Genomic DNA, 26,706 nt, shown 5'->3' on the forward strand with positions numbered 1-26,706 from the left:
TCTGGTGTAGGTCATCCCATGCTGCAAAGATCGACCCAGTCCTGAATGCAGCTTGCAGAGCTATCTCTTGATGTCTGCGACCAACAAGAGTAGATGACCTTTACTTACTCTGTGGTATTGCCCCACCACACATCAGGCGAGAGGTCTCAGCACAGATGGAGAAAACCAAGCAAGAAGTTAACCCTCGACACCCACTCTACAATCGTGAACCTGCTAAAAAGAGACTCAAATCCAGACGCAGTTTTCTCCATTCAACCGAATCCCTTGATGGCACTGCCCACGGTCGAAGGATTACCCTATGGTCCAACCACCTCCAGACTGTGACGCATCAGCTCTCCTATGAACCAAGTGAATCACTTCCTCCGGGTTCAAGTGAAGCATGGCCCACCTGGTCATGCCTGAATCGCCTACGGACAGGAACAGGACGATGCAAAGTCCTCATGCAGAAATGGGGTTACAATAGGGATGGAGAAACTGCTTGCGACTGCGGGCAGGACCAGACAATGCAACATCTTTTGGTCTGCCCCCTCCTACCAGAGCCATGCACTGTCAATGAATCTGGAGACTTTCAACACCAAAGCCAGATCCTGCGCTCTGCACTGGACAGGACTTGTGTAGTGACTCGAGAAGAGAAGCTAGCACAATCACCCCTTCCCCCCCAACTGCTGGTAATATGTTCTAGATATTTTTGGTCCGAGCATACAAAAACTGTGTCCATACAGGGCGTATCAGTTTCATCTCCTTACACGGATGCATTTGTGTGTTTATGCACACCTGTACATAGCTACATACAGCAGTACTGCTGCCTGTATTGCTGGTTGTTAGAGGCAAGTTGCCTTGAGTGTATTTCAGATACACGATTTTGGTTTTCATGTCATTTTCATGGTCATACTGTAATGCCCTAAATATTTTTTTTTTTTTTTTTTTTGCTTTGATAAAAGTAAAAAGCTGCAGTTGTCCATGTAATGTGTTTACTGGTTGTTCTTGTTACATTGTCCTGTGCAATGTTTAATTGACATGAAAAATGGTATGTTTGTTGACAGCAGGCTACCTCTTACACAGAGAAATGGATGTCCACCTCATTGTAATGCCGTTCCCTTACTCTATGAAAATCCTGCATACAATGCACAGTATTTCTGCTTGCAGACCAGTTATGACTCTTTACTTTTACAAGGCCCTCAAAATAAGTACCTCAATACTGACTGGCTCCTTTGTATAATTATATGAAATTCATCAATGAAAATCATTTAGATTGCCATATTGTCTTCTGTCTTTTCTTGCAGCACTTTTCTGTGGTGTTATTATTATTTTACATTTTGTTTACTCTTCTAACATGGCTACCTGGACCCCACAGTCCAATTTTGAATCAAATAAAATATGAAATCACTTGTGCAATAAATTTTGATTTTTAATTGCAGGAACAAGATTCACTGCTGTCTTGAATAATGCTGAGTATGTTGAAGATGTGCTCATGATGACAATTAGTAACATTATATTGTAGAGACCAAAAGACATTTATATGGAACTTTTTTATGCTCTTTGATTATCTTATTATTTGTTTATGTTCAAGCCTTTGTGACCTGAAATGATTTTGATTTTGAAAAATTGTAAAGCAATTGTAGAAAAAAATAAGAAGAGAAGCTATTTGAACCTCATTCTGGAAAAAGATCTGTAGAATGTTCATACCCATATTAACATGTGTTCAGAAGACAGATGCTAAAAATACAAATGTAGTCAGTTTGGTCAGTTACATAATGACCGATACCTCAGTGCTGAATAGACAGCTTGTGTGATTGTCCAGACAAAACTTTGTCAGCACACGTGGACATTCCAATTTCATGCTCTTCATGTCTTGTTTCCACTTCCTCCTTTCCTCACTAGTCCCTCCATTTCCCATTCATTAAGTCAAGATGTCTTTACCTATAATGGTGTTAAACTTATACAAGGGGGGAAAAAGTAATATGGCCAATTATCATTGTGAGTGTGTGAATCATTCATTAGATCTTAAATTGAATTGTGCTCAATGCAAGCAGTCAAATGATGTAAACAGACTGGTGATACTGGAGCTTTCTTATCGTTTGTGCATTAGGTTATTTGATATGAAGTGGGAACAAGCAATATATTAGCAGAGTTTGACAAATCAATGTGATTTTATTTTAAAGGCATGACCTATGGACTCTTTCTTGCCTGCAGTGTCATGAGACTGTGCCATTAATTCCTAATTTTAGGACCCATCATCATGTTTACCCAAATGAGAGTGCAAGATGCAACTGAAAAAAAAAAATATTGTATTTATTTTAAGAACCGAAATTTGATATCCTGAGTGGCTCCTGTCCATATTTTAGAGTCTAAACTGTGTCAAAATTTGACATTTTTTTCAGTTGAAATGCGCATTCTCCTATGTCAGACAGCATCTAAAGCCTGCCGCACTCTATACGACTCATGATTATACGACCTTAAGACCATAAGACCCAGTCATACGACCTGCCAATGCATATTAAACAACCTGACCTTACGAGTAGGCTTATGTCCTGTCTTCAGTATATTTTACCAATGAGTATTATAGCGCACACCGTGCGCACTGCATGCGCTTGCAATATACTGTATCTTGATTGGCTGAAAGCCCATGACCGGTTGTGGAAATTCAACATGTCAAATCTCCACAACTGGCGCTAAAACCCAGTTGTATGACTGGAAACTGGCAAGACTGGTGACGTCACACTTCCGGTCTTAAGGTCATACGACCAGTCGGATCGTATAGTGTGCGGCGGGCTAAACTTCAAACCAAGTTTCTTGGAACTGTGTTTATATGTTTTGCCAGCTTGTCATTGGTGTGATAAGTCATTTGATATGAAATGGGACAAGCAATCTATCATTGAAAGCTTAGAGCTTGGAAAATGTAGAACAGCCTAAATTAGGAGATAGATGTTTGACCACTTCATCAGGCTTTCAAGAGGGCTGGTCACAATTCCTCACAATGGTTTCAATTATGATGCAGCTCAGAGTATAGCATGAGAATGTACATATGCGGTGCATTCCCCTTTGGCAATTGTAGTTGTCTTCTTTTTTTTTTTTTCTTCTTCTTTTTTTGCAGTCTTGTCGCATGCGGAAACAAACTGAAGTAAAAATCACACCCGAAACTGACCAAGATCACTAGTCCAACTTGCTTGTAAGACATCACACTAGTGATGTTTCCATGGTCACAATTTTATTCTTCAAAAAATTTTTGGTCGGATATTTACTTCTCTGTTGCTTTTATTCAACAACCTGTTACGATGCAGGGTCCACCATTGAATCTTAGAGGATCCATTAATTTCAAATGCAAATACGTTTATAACATTCATATTTGTACCTTGCTTTATTATCTCATTACTCTGAAGGCCCAGTAAAAAGCTTTTGATGGTTTTATAACATACAAGGTAAATAAAAAACAAAAAGAGATGTCATATTGTGTGTAATTTTAGAGTTTGTAAAGGATATTGGTCAGATTTATCAAAGTGCTAGTAACATTTGATTGCTACATGTAATTTCTTAGGGTGTCTTTTGTTAAGAAAGATGGAACAGTGTATCTCCAGTTGTGACTCCGTCAAAATACTGTAAGCCTTACGTGGGTTGATGTACCTGGGACCAGAGAAACCAAGTTTACTTGTGCAAATGTTGACTTTTGCTGAAGTCAATTTGCATGTTAAATGGTCTTTGAAGTTTGTAGTATTTTCAGTCAGTTGAAGTTTTTTAGTAACACATATAAGTGAGTATGATGGTGTCAAGTTGATTGCGATGTTGTGAACTCTTGGGCCTGAATTCACGAAGGTGGTACAAATGAAACCATGGTTTAAACCATGGACAAAAACCATGGAGCGCCAACGTGTCACATGGAATATTTCATTACGAAATCAGTCATTTCGTCGATGAAATGATTATTCTGTAGCAAAATGACATTTTGTAACTAAATGAACATTACATCCACGAAATGATAATTTCGTTAACGAAACGGTCATTTTGTTGACGAAATGACCAATTTCGTAACGAAATATTCTGTGCGACACTTGGCGCTTTATGGTTTTTGTCCGTGGTTTAAACCATGGTTTCATTTGTACCACCTTCGTGAATTCGGGCCTTGGAGTTTATTTCATCTTTGGAACTTTTGACCATTTCAAATACTTTATGACAGAGACTTGTTGGAATGCAGTGAAAAGACGAATTCAGCCACCAGTATGCGAGTGAATTCAGTGTTCTTATGAGCCTACATGTATGATCAGTTCCCTTAACAGCCTTACGTCACAGGCCATGCTTACTTCACAGGCCATGCTTACTTCACAGGCCATGCTGAACCCATGATCCAATCACTTCATGCAAGGGATTTTGGAGTTTCCTCAACACTCCATTTTAACTTCAGGCTTTCTGAACAGCTGACCATGACAGTCACACACACACACACACACACACACACACACAACACATGATGCATTCAACATGATCAAACATGCTTACAGTGTACTCACAAACAACAAGCTGTTTCAGGGCCATCAGTCGTGGCAGCTCAGTACATTGAATCACAGTGCCAATCCTTCTTGTCACGTCCATTAATTTATCAAAGTGAACAAATCTGTCAGCTTGGACTTAGCGTTGGACTTCCTCAGCTGCGACTGTTAAATCATGTTGAAAATGTGATTTGCCGACTAAGAATGTCAGTTTAATGATTCTTGGGAAGATTGGCATATGCAACAGTGTGTAGTAATAGACTTCATAGCATCAACCTAATGCAAGGTCAACTTATGAGGTTTGTTGTATGAAATGTTTGTTTCTCCAGTGAAAGAGTGTAGTTAAGGTTCAAAGCATGTAAGCCAGAATTCAGCTCTGATATATCTGTTAGTTGGCAACATGTGCGCATGCACACTACACAGCTGAGAGACTATTGTCAGATTAATGATAAAATGGCCATGTTTGATCTCATAAATGCTTACCTTTCGAAATGCTGTAGGTTCTACAGTGACTTTCCAGAATTTTACTATGTAAAACATTTCATTTCCTCAAGAAGAGAATGTGTATCATATGAAATAAACTATTACTACTGTGAAATTTATCAACATTTGATCAACATTTCCTGCATTTGATGAGGCTAAATATCAGACTACTGTGGAAAGATGACTGAATCTTGCGAGATGTGTCATAGGATGTGATATATTATTGTAGTGAATGTTATCTGCATGTTATTCCCTCATTGAGAGATCCCAGAGGAGTGTCTTAAAAGTATTGATAGGAATTATTTGAAAAATTCACAACCCAACTGTAGTTTGATTTTCCCATGCATGAAAATACCCCAATACACAAAAGTTCTGAAAATTATGCTGTTACTATCAAGAGATCCATGAACTGATATCAACATGCTAATAAAGTTTTCCCTGCAGTTAATTTTAACACTACTTAAAAACAGAAATATCAAGTATGTTACAAACTGGACACATTGTAAAACAGTGCTTCTAAAACAAGGAGGGGTGATGTGTAGCCAAGTGCACCCCCCCCCCCCATCTCATTCTTTAAAAGTGTCTAGTCATAACAAAGTATGTCTGTTCCTTATTGTAATAAGTATAATCACTAATCCATGAAGTCATTGGGGACATTGCTGCAAAAATTCTCTTTTACCAGTAATTAGATGGCAATTCCGAGTTCCTATAATGCATATGGATTATTGCACATTGGCAAGAGGAAAATTGGAACTAGTGAAATCCACTCAATCTGCACAGAATTACAGGGGAAAACACAACAAAAAACTTTACAAATTTGAGACAAAACTTCTTTAATCTAGTAAAATGGAATACCAATTTGAAGATCAGTTATAAATTTAGGAATTTAGAGGCTTTTGATAAATCTGTATCTGACATAAACGATGGTATGTGACCAAACAGGGCTCACATGTTAAGTTTTTATTTGACTTTTTGACATATTAGCAATGAATCATAAAATTATTACATTAAGATATTTCATCAAAGAACAGAAATGTGGTTTGTGGGATCTGATGGGTTAAAGAATACATTCAGGTAACTATTTATAATAGTCCCTAACCCACAGAGACAACAAAACAGTGTAGGCACTCGACAATCACAAACTGGCAACACATCTTTTTTTAAACTGTCCAAAAACATTTATTTGGTTGCAATAGAACGTGATTCTGCCAGACAGAATTTCTGAAAATTGACACGATATTTGAACATGGAGATCATGATGAAAGGGGAATAGAAGGGTCAAATGCTTGTACCGACAATCAGTACAAATAATGGATGAATTTAGAGAAAAAAACAACTCGCATTTGTGACCGACACGTGCATCATAGGGAAGTCACATTCTCGCACGCACATTCTGTTTACGGTGACAAAAGACTTAAATAAATGACTATAGCTCTTTCTTCTGTAATATACCAGAGTTCTCAATGCAAATTGGCAGGGCTGGAGGATATCACATGCATTAAGAACACTTCGAGAAATAGGCTTCTACCAAAGGAGTGTATGTATCAAGATGCTACCTAACATTACTACAAGACTATAAGACTATAAAGCCTATGAAAATTGAGAATGAACTGGCAATAAAGGAAAGAAGGCTTCTTTTGTACAAACGAACTTCAAGAGAAAACAGAAACATCCAGTGTCCCAATTATCCCGACATTAAATTTGTTTGTGCTTCCTAATGGTGTCATGGCAAAGTACAGGAGGAAATCTGAATATGCCATGTACCAACCACAAGCAATCAATGTCTTAAAAATAGATCCCACTTCAAGTGATCACATTCTTTTCCCTGTTTTTGTTGTTGTTTTTCACGTGGAAGGCAAAAGAAAGAATCATTCTTGAAACAAGACCTGAACATTATACCACTACCCAATGAATTGATAATTAAAGCTTTCATATTTTTTTTTTTACAACATCACGAGTAATTTGCTGTTATAAAGACAAAGACAAAATCTCTTCTTGATTCTGTTTAATATGTCAGTGCATATTCCACCTCCCTATAAGTTTGCATTACCAATGCATCAATACAAGTTGGTGTCAAGACTGGAGGTTTTATTCAGGATATTCCTGAGAGACCTTTGAACTAGGACTCGCATTATGTAGCTGCAGTGACTTTGCAAGGGGCAAGTGACTGTACAGTGGGCTGTATAAATTGACTGTTTAGATAAGACATGGTACAATTTGTAGTTATCTTGTAGACTGATACCAGACCTCTGAAACCCAGCTGACCCATAAAAAAGAGGATTGTTGTTCCCATCTATAGGCACTGTCTGACAAACTCAAGCATTCATATGATGGCTGACGCAAAATATTCTGCTGGAATCATTAGAAGACAGATGACAAATAACAAGCATGCTACATATACCCACAATGACTACATGGCATCAGACATGCATTGTAACTCACAAAATAATAATTATGATATTCATCTTGTATTTCTTGTATCAAAGAAGACAACAAGAAGAAAAAAATAATTGTGCTTGATGTTTATTTTTTCCCCCAAAGTGCACTAATTGAACAATAACTTTACAACTTGACTGGTCAGACCTTGCCTATAGAGGGGGTACATCAGCTGGATAAGCTTTTGCCTAGACTTGGTGAACACACATTTAAATATGCATCCAACAGCTAGCCTGCTGGCACTCTTTCCACCCTGGACTAGAATAATAGCGCCCCCATGCTGCCCATCTCGCTCTGCTCCTTCACAAAGATCTCAAAGTATTGGTAGATGATCGTCACAGCCAGCAGAATACCAGTTCCAGAGCCAATGGCTCCCAGGAGGTCGGCAAGCACAGATAGGGCTCCGATGCACAGACCACCAAAGGCAGCTGCTGTCGGGATGTACCTAAGGCAGACCAGACCAAAGTTACTTTTTAATAAAGGCGTTTGTCAAAATAATAAAAATCCAGAATACATGGTTTATCACAAATCTCTTAACTACAAAGGCTACAAAACTCCTGCTTAAAGCAAACTGCATGAATTTGGCAATCTTTCTTGAATTTCTGAAACTTAATAAAAAAGCAGAAAAAAGCAGACAATAAAAAAGCAGAAAAAATCTAAGCAGAAAAATCTAAAGGAGCATTTGATGCAGAAAAAATCTAAGGAGCATTTGATGTCAGGAAAGAATGCAGCTAAGATCTTGAGGTTCAAAGGGAAGAAACATTTTCCCTTATCCCCTTTTCTCACTTTACTTGCTTGCTACCAGCATGATGCATTGGTCCATGGATAAAGTCTCCCGTACCTCAAATACTAGTAATATCTGGCCGCCACAAACTAAATATTGCAAAGGAGTTGTCACTGGCACTGCAGTTAGATTATTCTTATTTGAGATCTCCAATGTTTGGCAGAAGGCAGTTTCAGCCTTTCGATATGGTTCAGTGATTACCGTCAAGAGCTTACAATCGCATGTCGTACACAATGTGAACCCCTTATTAACCTGTTCGGTGCCAGGGACCTTGAACAGTGTGTACTCGGCTATGGGGGTTTCTGTGCCTACAGGCATTCAAAGCAGACAAAGGGTTAAAGAGCCTATTCCTACCTATTGAGCTCATGAATCATGGACTTCTCCCGATGGCCACGCATCACCATCTGCTGCTCCTTCAATTGCTTGGCAACCTGGAGAAGACAACAGAGATAGAAATGAGGAGAAGTCAATACATAAATGTCAATATCAATGACCAATGAAAAATTACACGAAAAATCCCCTTTCGGAAATGGTGTAAATGAATTCTTAACTACTACTACCAGAAAGGCCAATGATTACATGTCAACAACTGAAGATTGAATATGATATATTTTCTATTTTTGTTTTTGCAACTCAAATCACTGGCACAATGGAAAAAAAAAAAAGTGAAAGGTGTTGAATAAGAGCAGTGATAGGTGAGGTAGATAGAGAGGCCATCAATTCAAATTTGGAAATACAAATAATCATGGTATCTGATAAATCTTCCATTCCAATCAAATATAATCTCTGAACACACTTGCGACTATCATGTAAAGTGCTTCTAGCTGAAGGTGGATGGAGGATGTTATGAATTGAAAAAAAGAGGAAAGGTGTATTCTGCCATCATAGTGAGTAATGGCATACAGTCCATTCAGATGTATTCCTTATCAGCAGACTCTGAAAACAAGCAACACAGTATTGAACAACAAGAGCGGCATAAATATGCACTATCAGTCATCATGGTAACCAAGTCCATGTGACTTGTAACAGATTACAAGGAAAGTAGACAACCCTGCCCTACTTACATCTTTGGCAGAGGATCCCGAGACTTCGATCCAGGTCTTTGAGAAGAAAGCACAGGAGCCTAGCATGAAGACTATGTATGCAACCGCATGGATGGGGTCTGTCAAGATACGGGAGAAGTTTTCTGGGGGCGACATGTAGTAGCATAGACCCCCGACAGGGTAGGACCTAGCAGGGCCTCCATCACCAGCCTCCTACAGGGAGAAAGGGGGGGGGGGGACAGGAGAAAGACAGAAAAATGAAGTCAAATGTTGCCATGTTGGGTGAATTAACATGCCACCAACTAATATGCATTTCTTTCAAACTTTCCCTTTTTTGACAATTTACATATAGGGCACAAGGCTCAAGCAACAGAGAATTCCTTCCACATTATGCTGTGCATCATTTCTCACTGTGTGTCATCCACAATACACAAATGATATAAATCCACATAATTTATGCAAAACCCAACAGATGGAGCAGAATATTCCTCCTACAAATTATAATGATCAATAAAAGTCATATGATTTAAATATTGAATAGAAAATTGTATTCATTTGTACCTTGGCTCAGTCACAATCTATCAACACATATTGAATATGTGCAGATAATGGAATGACAAAAACCAAGCAACATCAATTTTCCTGTGTTTTATTCTGCTAAGTGTGTAGGATTAAAGCACCCAAAGCAGCAGTAACACACAGAAACCATCAATCTTGGGTATTGCTACATGTGCAGAGACCAGCCACTGACTAAGTAGGACACTACCATGATGCATTCTTTTCATGTCAGATGTCACTACACAGAAACAAGTAAAGCAACTATCAAACAAGATTCTTCAAATTCTGATGCACTACTAAGTTGCTGTTTTGTTGTTGTTGTTGTTGTTGTTGTTTGGTTTTGTCTGTCTGTTTGTTTGTTTGTTGGGGTTTTTTTTTGGTTTTTGGTTTTTTGTTTTTTGTTGTTTTTTTTGTTGTTGTTGTTGTTGTTGTTTTTTTTTTTTTTTTTTTGGGGGGGGGGGTCTGATCCATTGATGCAACTGTTTTAAATTTGCCATGTCTAGCACTGAAGTTATGAGCAAGTCAAAAACAACAAAGAGGTATTACTTACAGCCCAAACACCGAGTAAGTTGACAAAGAAGTTTCCACTGAATTTTACAGCTAGCATCTGAAATGTAAAGATAACAATGACATGAGTATCATTCAACCAACATTCTACACTTAGTGAAAATGACTCTTCGTCTACATCCTTGTCAATCTCAAAGCTACATGACAAATTATTACAAAAGCAGGATTAACTTTTTACAATATTTTTTCTGGCATCTCTTTCCATCAACCTAAACAATGTTTGTTACCACCAAAATTTTGATACACATGAAAACAATCATCGATATCACATATTCCTGTTCAATCATTGCACAATTCTAGAGTTTGATACTACATCCAAAACACCACTGATCTTTTAAAGATTTATAGGTATTATTACATTCTTCAGGAGTACAAGAAAGCTACATACATGCAACACACTCTGCATACAAACTCTTCATGTCACCAGTTAATTTGACATCAAACTGCAATTTTAGACACTATGTGACTCCTGACGATTTAATTTCCATGCAAAATTGTCCCGGCTGCATTGTGAGTGACTTTAGGATCACTTCGCCAAAGCTGTGCTCACCTGCGAAATGACATAGAGATTTGAGACAAGGGCACTCTGGAGGATGATGGGAATGTTGGAGGTGTAGAAGAGCTTGATGGGATAGCTGCTGTACTGGCCGCGGTACCGGGCAGACTTGATTGGCAGGTCGACACGGAAACCCTGGTATGAGAACAATAGGAGCTTTCATTACCGGGTGGATAAACAGTAATCTCTCCCCCATCATGTATTCATCATTCAAAGAGAAGTATATATTATGTAGATCGAGATGATTCAGATAAAGCTGACATAAAATATCAATGACATAAAGAATCTACTTTGGACACCCTTTGGACTAGAAACAATCTTTACTGTGCAATTATTGATGCTTTCTTAGAAAATCAAGGGTCCATATAAAGGTAAACTTTTGTCAAAATGCATGGACACATTTTGATATGACAAAATGCCTTGTATAAGTGTAAAAGAGGAATAGATAGTAGAGACAAGGTTGAGTATTGTGAGCTGACCTGGAAGTAGATGACAATAGCGAAGACGAGGATGGTAGCCATGAGGTTCATGAGGTTGGGCAGGTTCTGGCGGTAGAAGGCCTCTCGCAGTCCACGCACTTTGTCTTGCCGTGTGGCCAACAGGTGGAAGAGGGCTATAATAGCCCCCTCAAATTCCGTTCCTGTGAAAACACGTGGAAGAAGTGAAAATCAATAAAACATGCAATGTTTGACATGTGTCTAACTGTGTGGGATATTCCTTTTGATGTATACAAAGTAACCCACCAAACATGTTTCTTTAAAACTGAGAGATTTTTGCTCATCAGTCTTTCAAAAAGAAATTCATTCTGCTCTCCTCTTAATAAAAAAGTTGTGACATCATTATTACAAAAGCTTTTCAAATTAGAAGGAAAATATACACGATATCGAGATGTTGTCTTACTGCCTGTTCAGAATAGCAATCTAAGGCCCAAAAAAAAAAAATTGTTGCATTGGCGTAACATGAGATTTTCAAATAGGGTCGGTCGGGCGGATTTTTTTTTTTTTTTTTTTTGCTACCTGCATTTTACGTGTAAAACTCGTGCTCAGCTCAGTAAACAGTTACAACTGCTGAACCGAATGTGCTGTGTTCATCTATTCTACAAATCATTTATGAGGCCGATATTACTGGAATTATACCCCTTCACAGAATTTAAAGATGTTGAAATCCCTATCTTGAATGTTTTCACTTCATATTTTACTATTTTGACTTAGATAAGATAGATGCAAATTGACCCATATGTACGATCTTTTCATCGCACACGGCGATCTCTATTACAGTCCCACATATACAGATTCGTGTAAGTTCTCCACACAAGAAACCTATGGCAAAACTGTGCACAATACATCGCAGTCTGAATGCTAGATCTCTCCCTCGTACATCCGATATCCCCAGAGCCGTTTCCACTTCCGGGTTTGTGCGATCGCCATCGCAATCAACAAGATATTTGATATCGATAGCAAAAAAAAAATAATAAAAAACCATGGGGTCGGCGGAATTTTTAGGGTCGGGCGGGTTACGCCAATGCAACAATTTTTTTTTTTTGGCCTAAGCTAAGTGACTGTGACACATCTTTAATATGCAGTAATATGCATTTGCCTCTATACAAAATCACTTTCATGAAAATATCTATACCATTTTCCTTGCACAATGTATAGGGAGAAGTCAAAGTTAAAATATTTGCTGCCCATTAATAAAGAAAAACAACGCTGTCTCTTGACACCTCTATCTCTCTGAGCCTGTGATATTAACACGACTGATTTACGTACCTCGGCCTGTGTTGACTGTTGCAGGGCTGAAGGCTCTCCACACGATGGTCTCACAGATGTTGGTAGCAATAAAGAGAGAGATACCAGAACCAAGCCCATAGCCCTTCTGCAGGAGTTCGTCCAACAGTAAGACAACCAGTCCGGCCACAAAGAGCTATGGAAGTGACACGTTCCAAGATGATGAAAATTTTAAGAGACATTATATCGACAGAAAAACATTTCATGATTAGGTGGCACATTACAGCAATACGAACAATAACGTTTGTAAAAATCAACTACCCATCAGAAGAGGTTTCACATTCCTTCATGAACATATCCTCAAAAAGTTGGTAATTTTCTATGCACGCAGCAAGAGAACCCTACGTATTAGGTAAATGAAAGCATTCTCCTCTTCAGGGAACCACATGGTTATTGCGGTAACAAAACTATGTAACTTTGAGAGACATGCAATGTGGGAGAGTACATTCAGCCTGACCACAACAGGTTTCAGAGTCTGAAGTTACTTTCAGTTTTGAGTGATCAAGGCTAATTACAAGCGAGCTTAGCCCCATTATGATACCATTGTATTCTATTTTCAGTATCAGATCAAAGAAATTACATCACCATAAGTTTGGTATTCATCTAGCACTGAGCTAGGGTGGGTTATTTCAATGGTATCCTCTACCATGATAATGAAGCTTACGGGGGGAAAAAAAGGTTGTATACATATAAAGCCAGTATCCATGGCAACCTGAGCTCTCTGCAAAGAGCTACCAATTTACCTGGATGATAATGAGGAGGCAGATACCGGCTCCAATCTTGTTGGGCTCTCCATACATCCCTGTCATGACATACACAATGGCCTGACCCACGGTGATGATCATACCAAATACTGCCAGGAAAGAAATAAGTGGAGATTTGGGGTTAACAAGTTAAAAGAACGTGTCAATCTGATCCTTACACGCAGAGTCAAAGTGCCAAGTCAAATCAACTGCAAAAGTACACACAGCTTAAAGAGTGAAACTCTACTACTGAAGAAAGAAACACTCCTGGATACAAGATTTCAATGACTCTCATCTTTCAATCCTTGCCGTCAACATTGATTGTTCACATATCACAAATGTGCCATTGCAAGACAAGCAATGCTGTCACTGATTCGAAACAAATAAATGAAACTCCGTCTTTGCAAATAAAACTTCAAAACTATTTCACTAATTTACTGCAGAGCTGAATAACAGACATTCTTTTTCAGTTCAATATGTACAGTTTCCCCCTCAAGAGAAGACTACCACATTAAGTGACAATGAAAGTAACAAATTTCAGCAATTAGAAAATGCATGTATATACCATAAGGGCCATCTTCTACAGTACTAGTTATATGATGCAATAGGATGCAAGAGCCTTCCTGGCTGTAGAACAGAGTCTCACAATCAAAAGGACAGAAAGGTCAATGCATTCAATTGACACACGATTTCCATTCCAATGGGCACTGTATACAAAAACTCAACAAATCTGTGGTGTCAAAATCACCACCTTCTCACTAAATAAATCCTACTCCAATAGGGTTGATTGAAGAATACATATGCAAGAATAATTGTTGTCCCCTCCTTCGGGCAGTCTTACGTTTCTGTGCGCCATTGAAAAGAGCCCTGTCCTTGGCGGTGTCTCCAACCTCAATGATCTTGGCTCCAGCCAGGAGCTGCATGATGAGGCCAGAGGTCACAATGGGGGAGATTCCCAACTCCATGAGTGTTCCTCTGTTTGACGCCAAGATTACCCTCATCCAGTAAAAGGGATCAGCCGAATCTGATGACATGATTCCAAACAATGGAATCTAAATGGGCAAAGAGTGAGATGCCGATTATTCCTTTGTTTGTAACAATGCTGTCTATCTAACACCAGGGTAAGGACACCTTGATTTTTCTTGTAGCACTATACCTTTTGTTATAATGCACGATTTGTAAGTAATGTTACATCTTTCAAGTGGGACGTTGTGATTTTTAACATGCAAATCTTCACAGAAAAATGACTACTGTATTTTTCCTTGTAAGACTGAATCCGTTGCAATGCTGTATCCTTGGTAACATTGCATATCTTCATACTTTACCATGTGACCTCAAATAGGAGAATCCATGTAATAGTACTGCAAAAATGGAATTGTTTTATATGAAAGCAGCAAATCTAGGAAATGAAGTACCACAGTATTTATAGCTTGTTCTCATCAAATGAAAAAAAAAAAAAGTTTCAATTATACATATTTCTTTCATAGTACAGTTAAAGATCAATACCAAAAGATATTGTACATAGCTGGGGTTCTTTCTCTCTCTCATTTTTTCCAAGGAATGTCCCAGAAGAGGAAGCACTTTTTGTTTGTTAGAGTGAAAGATATAGATGAATACATTTTGCAGAGTTGTGTTGAATCACTCACCTGACAGCACACCAAGAAGATGAAGAGTGTGATGGCTGTCCATAAGACCTTTTCCCTGAATTGGATCTGTTGAGAGGTGTAGAGGTCAGTAAAACATTAATACTCTTTTAAGATATGTCAGATGTCAATAATCATGGTTAAATGGGTATGACATTCATTACTACATTCTGAGACATGTACTGAGCTCTTGACATTACACTTCAGCTTTGCTCAAATAATGTCTCCCTTGGAAATATATCATGTGTAGACTGTAGACATTAGCTTTTTTTAATCAGATATGCATACTTAATTCATTTCATAAAAGAGGGGTCATGTCTATTGCTACCTCATTCTTAAAAAGTGAAAAGGCAAACATTTAACTGAGTAGTGCACTTACTTTTCGTTCTGGCTTGGAGATCTCTGGCAAAACTGCACAGAAGGGTTTCAAGACTTCTAGAAACTTCACTGAAATGATAAAATAACAACGTACATAAGGAGTAAGACATATTTTTTAATGTAATTATTTAAGTGTTTTCAGACTCAAAGTAAATTCATAAATTAATTTTCAAAGTGATTTTTGGACAAATAACTGTCAAAACAGTCAAAAGATCATGGTGTACCTGTGCCTGTTTACTCCCTGGCCTTTTACTTCACCGAACCAGCACCTGGCGGGTGCTATCTAGATAAGTTTTGGCAATCAACTGTTAAATCACAAGTTTGTGTGATATTTATTAGAATACTGAATAGTCCAACTCGATACACCTTGGCAAGTTGAACAAAAACATGAAATACAAGAACAGGGATCATGCCTCCGGAGACCAAAGTCCAGCTTGCGCTTGGAACTGCTAAGAACAGAAGGAGTGCATGTTGGCTAATGATTTACCAATACCATATGCGGGGGAAACACTACCACCGTATAAACACTTATTAGGAGGAGTGTAGCATTCTGGCACTTTACTTAGTTACAAACTGGTACACAGAGTGTTATAGTGTCTAAAAGTAAAGAGACATTATTACACTCTTCACACTACAATCACAGACAGACCAGACGGGCATAACCATGCTCACAGCAACATCATTAAACTCAACTGGTTCACAAGTGACAACCGTGTCTGATCTGGTCCATAATTATCCACAGCTTGCACAGGCAAGGCGGAGAGAAAGGGTTACAGAAATCCTAAAATATCACAAAAATATGCAGATTGTAAAGTTACATGGATCACAAAAGGGGCCTGAGTTGCAATGTTGTTTTCAGTTGGACAGATGATCCACATTAACACAAGATATTCAGGCCGCGACGTACACAATATGGTGACGTTGCAGCGACGGGCTAAAGCTCTCACGATCACGCTATGCATATCCCATTCATCTTCACACGATCACACTCGTTTACGGCGACTCCCCACACTCGCACTCTGTACGCAAGGAACACATTCACCGCAGCCTTGCGGAGACAACAGTCACATTCTTATCGATTTTCTTGTTCACTGTAGAAGTCACGACAAAATAACCATACGCTACAAACATACCCATGGTTTCTGCCTTCGTAGGAACTCTTCAGATATAATTTTGACGAATCTAGTAGTTCTTATTGCCCAAATGAAACCGGTGACAGGCAGCCGTCTTCTACACAATACGGCTCCACGCAAAAAGAGGATGCTGTACTGAACGAATTAATCACGTGACTAAACTTATAGTACACGTCGGCATTTATAGTCTTATATCCAGCCGTTCACCTACATAGTTGCTAACTAACTTTGCTACCTCGAAAGATGTGACCGAAAGATCGGTCTCTGCATGGTCGTCGGGGATAATCAATGTTACGCGGAGACTGCATCTGGCTTCACGGAATCCCCTCCTATCTCCTGTCTACGGAGGAGAGCGATAACGTCAAAAATAAATAAATAAATAAATAAATAAATAAATAAATAAATAAATAAATAAATAAATAAATAGATAGATAGATAGATAGATAAATAAATAAATAAATAAATAAATAAATAAATAAATAAATAAATAAATAAAGATAATAATGATAATAATAAAAGACTCCTCCGAACAGACGGATCTTTCTGTCTACCTCGAAACCAACATGAATGGCCGGGCCTCGAAACAAGACATGAATCAAAAGCAAAATTTACACTAATACACTGTTGTATTTTGCCAAAAAAATAAAGATTACGTTTTCTCACACATGTGGATTACATTCCGGTAAAGTATTTCTCACTAGGATGTTCATTCAAACTTTAAAAAAAAATGATCTCAAGTCACTATTACTATAACCAGGTGATGTATAATACTGCATGATACCGAGCACAAACGGTCTGTAACTGGGCAAAGTTCTGCCGAAGATTGTGGGTCTCTTGCGATAGCGATTGAGTGTATCCCCCTTTACAATGTCTTTTCGTTCTGATAGATATCTGTGAATCAGTCCGTATTGTTTTTATTCATGACAAGTTTCGCATAACTTTTTGCTTCTCTTCTCCATTTGTTGTTCAAAATGATTTTTCCTATTCCCAACTAATTTGATCACGGTGATATAGTGTCTCATGAAAGGAAAACCCCAGTTACAGGCTATATTTTACGATGTGCACACTACACCATTGCCAATCTTACTTCTTCTGCTCATCAGTGTTAGTGTCTGATACATTGGCCTATTGTAAATTGTAATATAAACATTCAGATGATAAAGCTGAAACTTCATTCGCTTTGAAAAGAGTATAATACACCAAGTGGCCCGGCCCCTGCAAATTCGCTGGTTAGGCCTACATTTTCAAAACTGAGTGATCGTATTGGACCTACATAATTATTAACGTACCCCCTATTTTTTATTTTTTTTTTTTTTGGGGGGGGGGGGTGCTTTAAGGCATTTTTTTCTTATTGTCAGCTTGTGAAAACCGGAAGTGCCCCTCCCCCCCCCCAACTTTTGAAAACGTGATTTCCACCCTGTACCAGTCCTACATTAATTTCATATAAGATCTGCATATAGGCCAACAGATTCATTGACCATCAAAATGTATACCCTTAACATTTCGAATCACATTTATATCATTATCACAAATGGCCCCATTTTGTAATAATAAAGAATCCTTCAAAAAAATTATTATTTGAAAAAAAAAAGGTCCGAGATCCGGACGTGTGACCCAGATCATTGTCAAAATTTATGCATCTGTTCTTTGTGTCATTATCAACTGTCCCTGAACGTTTGTAACATTTTTTGAGATATCAAACAAACAAACAAACAGACAAACAAACAAAAGCCAACGCCGGCAAAAACACGACGAAGATGTAGGGCCTACTTGTAAGACATTGCGAGAAGTAGGGCCTATGTTTAGTGATTTAGATGCAGAAACTTCAGCAAACCCCCGGTTGTTTCTGGAAGTTATTTGAACATACCCCTCGAACTGAGAACTAGTGAAAAATGCAAGAAAAATGTTGGAGGAGATGAATTTCATTATCGAATGTGATGCCTATGAAGAAAAGAGGAAATTGTTAATTAAAAGGTTTTATTTTGGAAATCCATCCACTTTCAGATTTAAGAGATAAAGGCTTATAAAGCAAGAGGTATCTTGACATGACAAACAGGGCATAATTATGTATTTTTCCCTTTTTCATTTATTTGTTGTTGTTGTGTTTTTTTTTGTTTTTTTTTTTTTTTTAATGTTGTTAACTTGTTGTTGGTTGTTGTTATAGTTATGGATTGTTATAATGGAACCTCAAAGGGAATTTCATGGGGCCATCCTTTGGAAATCACCGTGTCTCAGTTGTCCTGTGGTGCCTAGGCCTATGCGGAGAGACAAGTGAAAAAAAGGAAAAAAAAGTGTTTGAATCAGCAGGGTCGCCTCGGTGTCAACAATTTTTTTTTTTTTGACACTTAATAACAAGGTTTTATTGGATATTAGTTTAATATTGAAACATTTTGTTTTGGAAACTGGAAACTTGTACCATTACCCTTGAAGTGCGCCAGCTTGTGCGCCCTTGCTAGGTCTAGTTAGCTGCGATAGCTCGCTGCAATTTTATGCTGCATGCGAAATGAATGAAACCATGGCACATTGACGTCATTCGATAAACAATATGGCGGATTGATGCTCCTGCGAAGGCGACACTTCCTGATCGGTCTCCGTGTTGGGATTTGTTTTTTCAGTCTTCTTGCGATTAATATGTAATCTATATTGGCCTCTATATTGAGGTCGTAGTGAGTGAGTTTTTCAGGCAATTTCTCGAAACGATTTACTGCATGCATTTCTTCATTTTCATGTGATTAATAAAGCTCTACATGGGAGCTTCGACGAGCGCTGATGGTCGCGCTCGAGAGAGTGCGCCCACAGAAGCGGGGTCTGGTGTGAAGAATTTCCGCTCGGACAATGAGCGGGTTACCCAACTTGCACGGGCCATGACCACGGCCAAGAAGAGACGACACCAAACTCCAGCAACGTTGATTACAGACCAGGGCGATGATTTTGAAACATACAATGTGAGTGAAAATGAAATATTGTCACAGTATACGGTTGGGGATCCAGAGGGGGGCTAACTCCGGGGCGCTCCAGTGTGCTCCCGCTCTTTATTTTTTTGCTAAAAGAAATAGATCTACTGATAGATTCTAAAAAGAAAAAAAAAATGGGAAGGGGGGGGGGGCGTGTGCTCCCCCTTTTATGTCATAAAGGCGCCTACCCTTTGCGGAATTTCTGGATCCGCCGGTCGCCCCTGGTATAATGCAATATGAACACAGAATCTGACATTAGCTTACTTTGTCGTGATGCATGATGACAGCTAGTTGACAACGCATGAAGACTGAAGTAAATTTTTTTAATGTAGATCTAGAACTCCTAATAGAGGATTCTAGCTCTAATGATAATGTTGCAAATGAAATAGAAGAATGACAATCGTTGACATGGCATGGACTAGAGAGGTTTCTGTCTAATTAACCTAGTTGTTAAGATTCACAGTGGTGTTTTTGTACCTGTAGACTTTCTATTGCTGCCATACTCTACTCCATCATTTAGATTTACTAGCAGTTATTTTTAGGTGTAATATTCCCAAGTTATCTTGGTTCATGTATAGTAGCCCTACTACATATCGACCACCCTTATTGAAACCGACCGCGTATAATTCGCGCACTGAACACTTAATACGCACTTCTCTGCGCGCAAAGCACATAAAAATGGATTGGCTTTGAATGTAGATTAGGATGGTGTGGGAAAACGCGATAATTCACTCTTCATTAATGGTTTTAATCAAGGACAAAATTTCGAATGAATATTTTCACCGAATCGTAATGACAGCACAATGTAATGTCTATGGAAGTTTCTAAAAGGCTTCTAAAAAGCTTCGTACAACACGGTGTTCAATACAACTCGGTTTACGTGCATTGTCAATGCAAAATCAGCGGTCGATCCTAAAAACGCGATTTACCGCGGGGAGCTGAAACGAGGCCACGCAAGTTCGTCGGCGATATTTTTGCACTGAAACTTCGAATCGAAAAGGGAACAACGGCATTTGATAGAGCTGGATTTTCTCAATCACGTAGGTCAAGTTTTTTACGTGAATTTCAGTGTTAAATATTCTTATCAAGCAAATAAACATTAGGCGGTCGATTAGTAGTAGGTCCAACCCTACATTGTCAATGAGGCACACTGTCAAATCACAAGAATTTTGGATGTAAATATGTTATGTGTACATTATCATGCATGGAGCATGGACATTCCATTGGTCAAAAGCAATCTTTTTTATTCTCTTTGTTTTCCACTCGTACCCTAGATTAGAGAAAGCAAATGTGCTAATATAAATCATTCAAGATTTTAATTCAAGATTCTTTGGTGTCTGATAATATTGTTAATGCATAAAATAATGTTTGTGCTGAGGCAATATCAAAATAAGTTTGAAGTGTTTGAGATTATTAATATCAGTCTTATGTATTTTTTTTTTCTTCTTGTCCAAATTTCCAGGAAAGTATCTTTATTCTGAAGCAGTTGTTCAAGCGCATGGATCCTGCTGTCACCAAGACCCTGGGTGATGCTAAAGGAGAGGTCAAACTCTCTTTGAAATATGACGGCAGGCGTAAGATGCTTTTGGTGAAAGTGGTTTCTGCAAGGGATCTCAGCGCAAAGGACATGAGGGGACGCTCTTCTGATCCATATGTTCAAGTATGAGTTCAGAAACTTATTTTCAGATTCTTTCTCATTTTCATTTGCATTTGATCAACATGTTGATAACTTAATATGCACAGATGCCCACATGGGCAGTAGGAGTAGGGCTGTCATTACAAGCATCAGCAACAAAGGAGCTGGATGCATTCTACTTTTAGGTTGTGTATCCTAGATTGTGAAGTCTGTCCATTGAGCAATTTTTTTCTTACTTGCTTGTTTGTTTTGTCAGGGAGAACTTCAAAAGAGTGAATTAGACTTTCCAGCCAACTAAGTTAAAGATTAAAATGTGACAGAAATATTGATTGATCAAATATTTTGACACATATTTCCAGGTATAGTTTTATGAATTGTTCCACATACATGTATGATCCAATATTCAGTAGATTAATGCTGGTAATTGTGTAAGTTCTTATGTTGTAGTGATCTCATAATGTCATTGAATTCTCTCTTAGCTGGAGATGATCCCTGACAAGCACAGTGAGGGAATCAAAGCCACCCAGTATGTCAAGAAATCCCTCAACCCAACCTTCAATGAGATCTTCACTTTCACTCTCAATGAGGACGAAATCCCGGAGGCCATGATGAGGGTGCGTGTGCTGAGCCATGACCCATTCGGCAAGGCAGACTTCATGGGAGAGAACATTGTGCGTCTGTCTGAGATGGATTTCAGCGACATCATCACCAAGTGGTTTGAACTCCAACCTGAGGTACTCATACACTCCAGTCTCACTACTTGGCAACACTTTTAATAAAACTTTCTTGATGTAGAAACTTGGTGTAGGAATTACTTGTTCAATTAGATATTCTGAATGTATCTAACATTCTATCTGCCTGGTTATCTGCCTATTCCTAATTTTCAAACCCAAACTAAAAATTTTCTGTATATTACTTTATTTACTTTATGTTCGTTTTTATTTGTGTTTGTGTTGGAATGTATGTGGGTGAGTGTGTGTATGTGTATGCATGTTGATTTTGTAAAAATGTTGACATGATTAATTGTGTGCTCCAGAAACTCCTCCCTTTAAGTACAAAAGAGAGACAACAGTAGTTTTGTAGTTGGTCAATTATAATGTCAAAACACATGGGGTTGTCTTGGGTTACTTCAGTTTGATGCTATGTAATTTTACATTTACTTGGTTAACATTGTTCATAATTAAGTGTGAATGAATGCATTCCATGCGCATCTGCATTTCTGTTGGGAGAATAAGCATTTAATTGTATTTTGTTTGTATTCACTCTAAAATTACAACAGACTGATCTGGATATCCAAGGTGAACTTGAAATCACACTGGGGTATCAGTTGCCAGATACACTGAAGATTACCGTCCACAATGCTACTGGACTCGTCAGGCGTGATGCGAACAAAGAGCCCCACCCCTATGTGAAGGTCATCATCCCAGGCATTCATAAGGTTGAAGAGACCAAGGTAGAGAAGAAGACACATGATCCAGTCTGGGAAGAGACCTTTGACTTCACAGTCGCCCAGGAGGAGTTTGAAAACAGGTTGGATAATGACACCATTTTGTCTTCTCTCATGCCGTTGGTTCTCATGGCTCTGTAGAATTACAGCATCATCGCACCTACACCTAAATGACATGCACACACACACACACACACACACAAGACAAATTGACAACTTTATTGGCAGGAAACAAATATTTTTGTGTGTGTGTGTGTTTTATTTGCATATTACTTGGCCTCTTGGTTGAATAAAGTTTTTCTGAGTCAAAAGCGATCATCTTCTCCTAAATGCTTAAGCTGTGTTTGTGTGTGTGTGTGTGTGTGTGTGTGTGTGTGTGTGTGTGTTTTTAAATTGGCTGCAACTGACAGAAATGTATGTTGTAATGACTGTGACCTTTGTATTTTCATTGTATTTCCAAATTTACATGTGATGTTAAAGCATTACATTGATTTTCTTCAGCATGTAAAACTTTCTTTTGCTACTCTAGAGTACCCATGAATCGCTTCACTTTTGAACAGCATCTGTATTTATTTTGTTATTCAGTGTGCACATATTTAGGGGTATCTGGTCAGGCACATAGATGTGCATCGAATAAGTATTGAGCTATTAATGAAATTGCGTGGTAGGTAAAACCCTTTAAAGGCTACCAAAATACATGTCAGTGTGTAAACTTGTGAAAATGTGTGATTTTTGTGATGAAAGTACAAATTTAGAGTACATTTTCCCCTGAATTAGCTCTGAGTATTCTCTCCTGTCCTCCTCTACTTACATTAGATACATAGTGTTGCACGTCTTAGACAAAGCACTCATCGGCGACACAGAGGACATGGGGCAGGTTTTCATTGACCTCAACAACTTGGACATTGACCAGGGCTTCTCAGGGAAGTTCCCACTGGCAGACTTGGTATGTTGTCTTCTTTGGTTTCATAATCTAGCCAAAGGGAGTTGTAGAGAAAGATCAGTTTTAATGATAATGTTTCCTACTATGTTGAAGGGTCTGTTTTGAGTATTGGTGGATAAAATCCAGAGATTTATTTTTATTTGTGTGTTTTTACATAACAACAACAATCAAGCCTACCAAGGGTGTTGGCAGGTTTGAACAATTGTTCAGACTGGTGTGAAACTGAAATGTTAGGAAGTCATGTGTGTAGTATAATCTCCAGTAGGGTATTCTAAATGAAATGACATAGTGTAATGACTGATGTCAAGATGTTTTGTCTGTTTTGATCATTTTTCATTTTCTCAAAATAATATTTTCCTCCATTGCTCCGCAAGAGAGAACAGACAGATATAGAATTTAATTAATCCATGCAAAGTCACTGTCATTTGCAGTCCATTTCTTATCATCTTTAGGTTGAAGGGTCAAGAACATTGTAAAAGATATATCAATAATAGTATTAAGGGCTTTTCATGAGATTCCTCCAAGCTTACCTACCAACCTTAGGTGGCCAAATAAACTTCCCATTCCATTCTCAACTACTTTAAGCTTTTACTTTTTGAAGTTGGTCATTAAAGCAAACTCACACATCTCTCAGACTTAAATGCTGTTTTTATGATAGCAAGAACAACTGTTTTGTGAAGGGAATTGGGGAGTTGGGCACTGCTTTGTGACTTAAGTTGAAGATTAATGTTTCATAGATGCATACTGGATACAGGGATGAGATCCTACATTGTACCCTGGTTATGCTGAGACAACTTGACCCTACATGTAAGATGTCAAAAAGAAGCATTGTTATTTATGCATTATGTAATTACTGTCTTTAACTTGATTCATTACAGAAATATTTGAGGAAATTGTCTTTCTGTGCATATTTGAAATGGAGCAAAGTCACATATCTGGGAACATAGATCAGTAGAATTATGTTCACTTTCTCTGTCTGTAGAAAAACTCGGAGAGAGTGCGCACCAAGTGGTCCCAGACAGCCACTGTGCAAGAGTTCAGGGAGGCCATGTATGCACACTCTGTCTACCGCTACCCAGGCCTTGTGTTTCAGAAACACCGTGGCAACAAGGTAAACACTCCCATGTGATCTCACTTTCATAAAATCCTTTGTATCAATGACAGGTGAAATTATGATTCCTGCGAAGTGACTAAAATAAAGACAATGATTACATTAACAAAGTTGCAAATTAAGTTTGATTTTTTTTTTTCTCAATATTATATCTGCCCTCAGCATAATCAAAATGGGAGTGGAAAATAAATATGATTCTTCCATTTCCAAACATTGATGCTGAAGATACAAAGATTTGAGCAGCACGTATACCTTTTTGTGTTAAGTAGTAAAGTAAAATATTGTCTGTATGTTAAATGTTACCCAGATAGCCATCAAAGTGATTTTTGCACCAAATATATCAAATCAACTTTGTGGAATTCATTCATATTTATTGTGGCTATGTGTTCGCCACATTCATGTTTGTGCTCCAAGAGGTACTATACCATCTTCCCGGATGTTGCTACACCTGAAATATTCAGGGCCCTGTTTCATAAAACTTGTTATCAATAACAAGTACTGTTACAATAGTTGTAAGATTTGTAAGATTTGTAAGATTTTATTGACTCTATCGACCCCCTCTCGGGGTATGAGAGTACAAACATATTTACAATATATAAATACAAAAATATAAGTGATAATGTACATGTACGTGTGAAAATAACAGATATAAATAAATATGTTTACAAAAAAAGGACGTTTAATTACTCTACCACTACGTGTACAAACATTCACATCTACTCTACTTTCTACAAAAATACTGTCTTTCTTCTTTGGTATTGAAGAGAACTGAAACATAATAATTCTGACAAATTTGGCTAGTTTTTTCAAATGGCAAGCATTAGTTGAATTGAATAATTTGGCCATATGTAATGCACTTGGTCTACTGGCCGTCAAGCTACTTGGTAAATACAATAATCTCTCTTTGTTGATAAAGGGACAAACAAAAATATAATGAAATTCATCCCCTATATCGTCGGATGAACAAATAGTACAATGCAATTCATCTGTCAGGCTTGCATCAAACCTGCCCTTATTAACGGGTAATCCATTAGATCTACATCTGTGAGAGCAAATTTATCGTTGAAGTGTGGCAGTTGCTACTGATTACAAGTTTTATGAAACGACACCCAGATGTCTGTTTATTAACTGTCTCACTTTTATCCCCTCCCCCTTTCCTAAACTACAATTGCTCTGAAATACAGGTGTTGACAGTCCACAGTCGAAAAGCAGGATCATCAGCAAAGGTTCGGATCGTCAACGGAGTTCCAACCTGATGTCAGGGTTCTTACAGTTTAGAAAGTCATGTATCTAAAGCCCTTATTTGTAATTTGTAATCATATTCCATCGATTTCTATTTTCCCTTGTCTTTATCTCCTTCCCTGCAACCACCCATCTATTGTCAGTCTGTACTGTAAGACCAGAAAGTTTGGCATGCATGACATTTTTGTGAATTTCGCAAGGAGCGAAGATTCGTGAAATTAAAATGCATGCAAAAGTTTTTTATCTGCATCGCTATGCATTGAATGCCGATGGCACAAAATTTCACACCAAAAATATTTCTCATTTTCAGTATATCTCACACCATTCATTCATCTGTTTATCTACCAATTTCTCTATCAGTCTATCTTTTTTGTTCTATCTATTCAGATTTCTATCTGCCTAACTGGCTAGCTGTCCAGCTGGTTGTTATGCAATATATTTGTCTTCTTGTGATGCAAGTAACATCAATTTTCCAACAAATTTGTGTCTTGCGAAAAGCTAAATATTCATAGGATGAATATACTTCATGTACTGATGTCATGACAGTACAATATCTATCAATATCAAGTGTGATGTGATACAACCAACTATGACTATTCTTATGGGCTTTCATGTGGGAATATACTGATTTTGTACAGAGAACTGTTGTATATTTCAAATTAGTTCTAGGACTGATGCAAACTAGAGCAAACTTAAGTTGAAAATGCATATGTATATTTTTATAGACCATTAATTCTTCGTATCAAATGAGAATGATTTTTATTCATTGTAAATTGCCAATCAT

The 26,706-nt window shown here is 38.0% G+C and overlaps 2 protein-coding genes across 2 annotated transcripts; one reads left to right on the plus strand and one right to left on the minus strand.

The window, feature by feature from the left end:
* Positions 1 to 6,119: 6,119 nt before the first annotated feature.
* Positions 6,120 to 16,702, minus strand: LOC140246314 (protein transport protein Sec61 subunit alpha-like 1). Its single transcript, XM_072325786.1, has 12 exons — positions 16,590 to 16,702; positions 15,458 to 15,525; positions 15,082 to 15,147; positions 14,277 to 14,487; positions 13,436 to 13,545; positions 12,675 to 12,828; positions 11,388 to 11,548; positions 10,903 to 11,043; positions 10,336 to 10,392; positions 9,249 to 9,440; positions 8,539 to 8,615; positions 6,120 to 7,845 (listed from the first exon to the last, which is right to left on the minus strand). Exons 1-12 carry the CDS (start codon positions 16,591 to 16,593, stop codon positions 7,659 to 7,661), a joined length of 1,428 nt encoding a protein of 475 aa, XP_072181887.1. The 5' UTR covers positions 16,594 to 16,702; the 3' UTR covers positions 6,120 to 7,658.
* Positions 16,703 to 19,160: 2,458 nt separating this feature from the next.
* Positions 19,161 to 26,078, plus strand: LOC140246064 (synaptotagmin-1-like). Its single transcript, XM_072325508.1, has 7 exons — positions 19,161 to 19,534; positions 21,006 to 21,203; positions 21,659 to 21,913; positions 22,459 to 22,709; positions 23,443 to 23,572; positions 24,552 to 24,680; positions 25,865 to 26,078. The coding sequence occupies exons 1-7, from the start codon at positions 19,337 to 19,339 to the stop codon at positions 25,934 to 25,936; spliced, it is 1,233 nt and encodes a 410-aa protein (XP_072181609.1). The 5' UTR covers positions 19,161 to 19,336; the 3' UTR covers positions 25,937 to 26,078.
* The last annotated feature ends 628 nt before the right edge of the window (positions 26,079 to 26,706 follow it).

The sequence above is a fragment of the Diadema setosum genome, chromosome 2 (genome assembly GCF_964275005.1).
Source record: "Diadema setosum chromosome 2, eeDiaSeto1, whole genome shotgun sequence".
NCBI lineage: Eukaryota > Metazoa > Echinodermata > Echinoidea > Diadematoida > Diadematidae > Diadema > Diadema setosum.